This window comes from Octopus bimaculoides, chromosome 4 (assembly GCF_001194135.2).
Source record: "Octopus bimaculoides isolate UCB-OBI-ISO-001 chromosome 4, ASM119413v2, whole genome shotgun sequence".
Classification (NCBI taxonomy): domain Eukaryota; kingdom Metazoa; phylum Mollusca; class Cephalopoda; order Octopoda; family Octopodidae; genus Octopus; species Octopus bimaculoides.
The window spans coordinates 76628528-76631315 of NC_068984.1; the positions used below are offsets into that span (position 1 = coordinate 76628528).

The window sequence follows — 2788 nt, forward strand, 5'->3', positions numbered from 1 at the left end:
AGAGAGAGAGAGAGAGAGAGAGAGAGAGAGAGAGAGAGAGAGAGAGTCTCCCTGGCATATGCTCTTGTATATTTTCACACTTCTTAGCAATTCATTTGGACATGTCAGTTCTACTTCCTACACTCACTACTTTGCTTTTGGTGTCAGAGGAATTACCACCATGATCAGTAGTAGTAGTAGAGAGAGAGTGAGGCATAGAGTGAGTGAGAGAGATAGTGAGTGCGAGTGAGAGAGAAAGTGAGTGAAAGAGAGAGAGAGAAAGTGAGTCTCCCTGGCATATGCTCTTGTATATTTTCACGCTTCTTAGCAATTCATTTGGACATGTCAGTTCTACTTCCTACACTCACTGCTTTTCTCATAAAACTGTTTATCTTCTCATTGACTCTGAGTGTTATCAGGTACTCCAAGATGTGTTGGACATTGTCATAAAACTTCCTATCATCAATCCATCAAACAGCTAAATTCTTCCTCATTCGTGCCCCATTTAATGTTCTATCTATATATAACAGATCAGCAGTTTCTCTTGATTTCATCCTACATCCTTTTCATTCTTCTATAAAAATAGGTTTTCCTTTTTCAAAAACTGTATACTGCGTCAGGTTTGAGATCAGTTAATAGTTTCCAGAGAAATGATGAGCAAGTAATGAGTCTACAGCTGCTGATTTCTATCTCCCTTTTCTCTGTCATTCTATACTCTATATTAGGACTGTCCTTTCTTTTGTCATCTATGTTGGTGATCAATTTTCAATGCAGTCTGTAAAAAAACGGTCGTATATAGTTGTGTATACTTTGTGGACACTGGAGCAAAAAGGGCAGCCGGTTTTAGTATCATCAACAGAGCATGGGAGCCTACAGTGAGTAAAAGAATTTGCTCAGTGGTCAGATTTAAATGCCTTATCGCAGGTCATTTCGTAGATGATACTCAAGCGCGCTCGAACGCTGACGAACAAAATATGATAGAACTCTATCCGATAGAAGAAAAAACTCTCATAGTGTAACAGATCATTCATCTCAGTACTGCTGTTGCTTACACAAATGGCCTGCTCTGTGGTAGCTATTTCAAGTTAGGTAATGCCACCGCTGATTCTTGATCGCGGACATAATGCAGCAGCAGGAGCGGATAAGATCTGACAACTTTTGCGAGACTTTATTAAGAAAACTTTGTGGGTTTTATTAGAGACGAGAGGAAAAATGAAATCCCCTCTTCTGCAAAGTTTCAACACAAGCGCTCAGCAGGTTTTGTGTAGCAGTCGGCCATTTTAAGTTAAATGAATCTCAGTAAGTTTAGGGTTTATTGTAAATTGTTCATAAAACATGAAAGATAAAATTGAATTTTATTAACAAGGCACAAGAAAACTTTAGCTATATTAGATTTAATGGTTAATTAAAAAGAAAGTTAAGTCAAATGATTTTCCGATAGTTTAACTATTTACAAATAGTCAGGGGATAAGTGGGTGAGACAACTTTATGTTCGCTTGAAATTAGCATGTGTCATAGTAAAGAGAGGCTGCATTGAATATATCGTCATGTGATGATATATTCAATTAATTATTTCTCTTAGGTTAGATAGTCTCTATTGGTCAGAATATCTCTATAGGTCAGATATTCTCTTGCTAATATTTGCCATCAGAATATTGAAGACGGTGAGTGGGTAACTGGAATTCTTGTTAATGTACACGAGGAGCCTGTTTGATGTTTTGTTGGTCCTGTGCATAGCGGTGATTCAGTGAACAAGTTGAAAAAGTATATGTTAATCGATATATTAATTATTTAACATTATTAAATTGTGCGGATTATTAGTTTCTGAATTTGTAGAGAGCGTGGTCGTAAAGTGTTTATTTTTAAATACGGATAGTACTTTGTGGAAGAGCAAACTATTGCTAGCACCACGCAATAATTTCTATATCGCTGCCAGTAATCATGCCTTCATAAAATTCATGTCAGTCTGCCTGCCTGTCATGCGTCTTGGCACATATACAAAGTTTAAAGGAATGATAGAATGAGAGTGAAATTTAATTTCAAACAAATTATCTTACCTGTATAGTTTGCTTTTTGAACACTGTATGATATATTTTTATGATGTAAAGGTATCACGGCTACGTAAACATCTGCACTTGCCAGGTTAGAAACACAATTGTAATTCACCTCAGAATATAACGTTGATGTGTTTGGAGAAGTGAGACGGACTTGTGGAATGGATGGGATAGATATGTTTATGCTCCGTTCGTCAACAATGCTGTTGCTATAAAACAATTTGCACGTTATCTTGACTGTAGAATAGAAACATGGAAAGTAATGAGTTATGAATATAAGTTTTGTCTGAAGCATAGTATGGTTATGCAAATAATTGACAAATAATTTGTTTTAGGAAAGTTGAATCTCGAAGCAAATAAAACTGTAAAGAATAGTATGTAAATAATTGCATAGAAAATCTTGATAAATGAGGATAAATGGACGATGATACTTCAATACATCCTACAAATGTTTCTATCGTACAGCAATTTATTCGTAATTAGTGAATTACGCAATCCAAACCCACCAGCCACTCCAACACATATGCTGAACTATCGATAGCAAAATATCGGCAGACTACTTCTGCGATAGTATAGAATGACCGATGAAATGCCATGTGATTTGGATTGCGTAATACACTAGTGGTGAATGAGTTGCTGTGCTGCCGAACATATGTAGCATGTATTGTACTGTCATTTGGCATTACTGATATTAATTAGATATTTGCTCAACTTAACATGTATATGTATGTATGTATTTATATATATATATATAT

General features: G+C 35.8%; 2 protein-coding genes across 2 annotated transcripts in view; both read right to left on the reverse strand.

Annotated features, from left to right (window-relative positions):
- LOC106878823 (uncharacterized) overlaps positions 1-2788 on the reverse strand; it is a 137118-nt gene that overhangs the window by 49794 nt on the left and 84536 nt on the right. The window lies entirely within an intron of this gene.
- LOC106872857 (uncharacterized) overlaps positions 1-2788 on the reverse strand; it is a 158253-nt gene that overhangs the window by 19065 nt on the left and 136400 nt on the right. The window contains exon 18 of the mRNA XM_052967148.1: positions 2037-2270. Within this exon, the coding sequence (XP_052823108.1) occupies positions 2037-2270 (234 nt within the window). The remainder of the gene's footprint in view (positions 1-2036; positions 2271-2788) is intronic.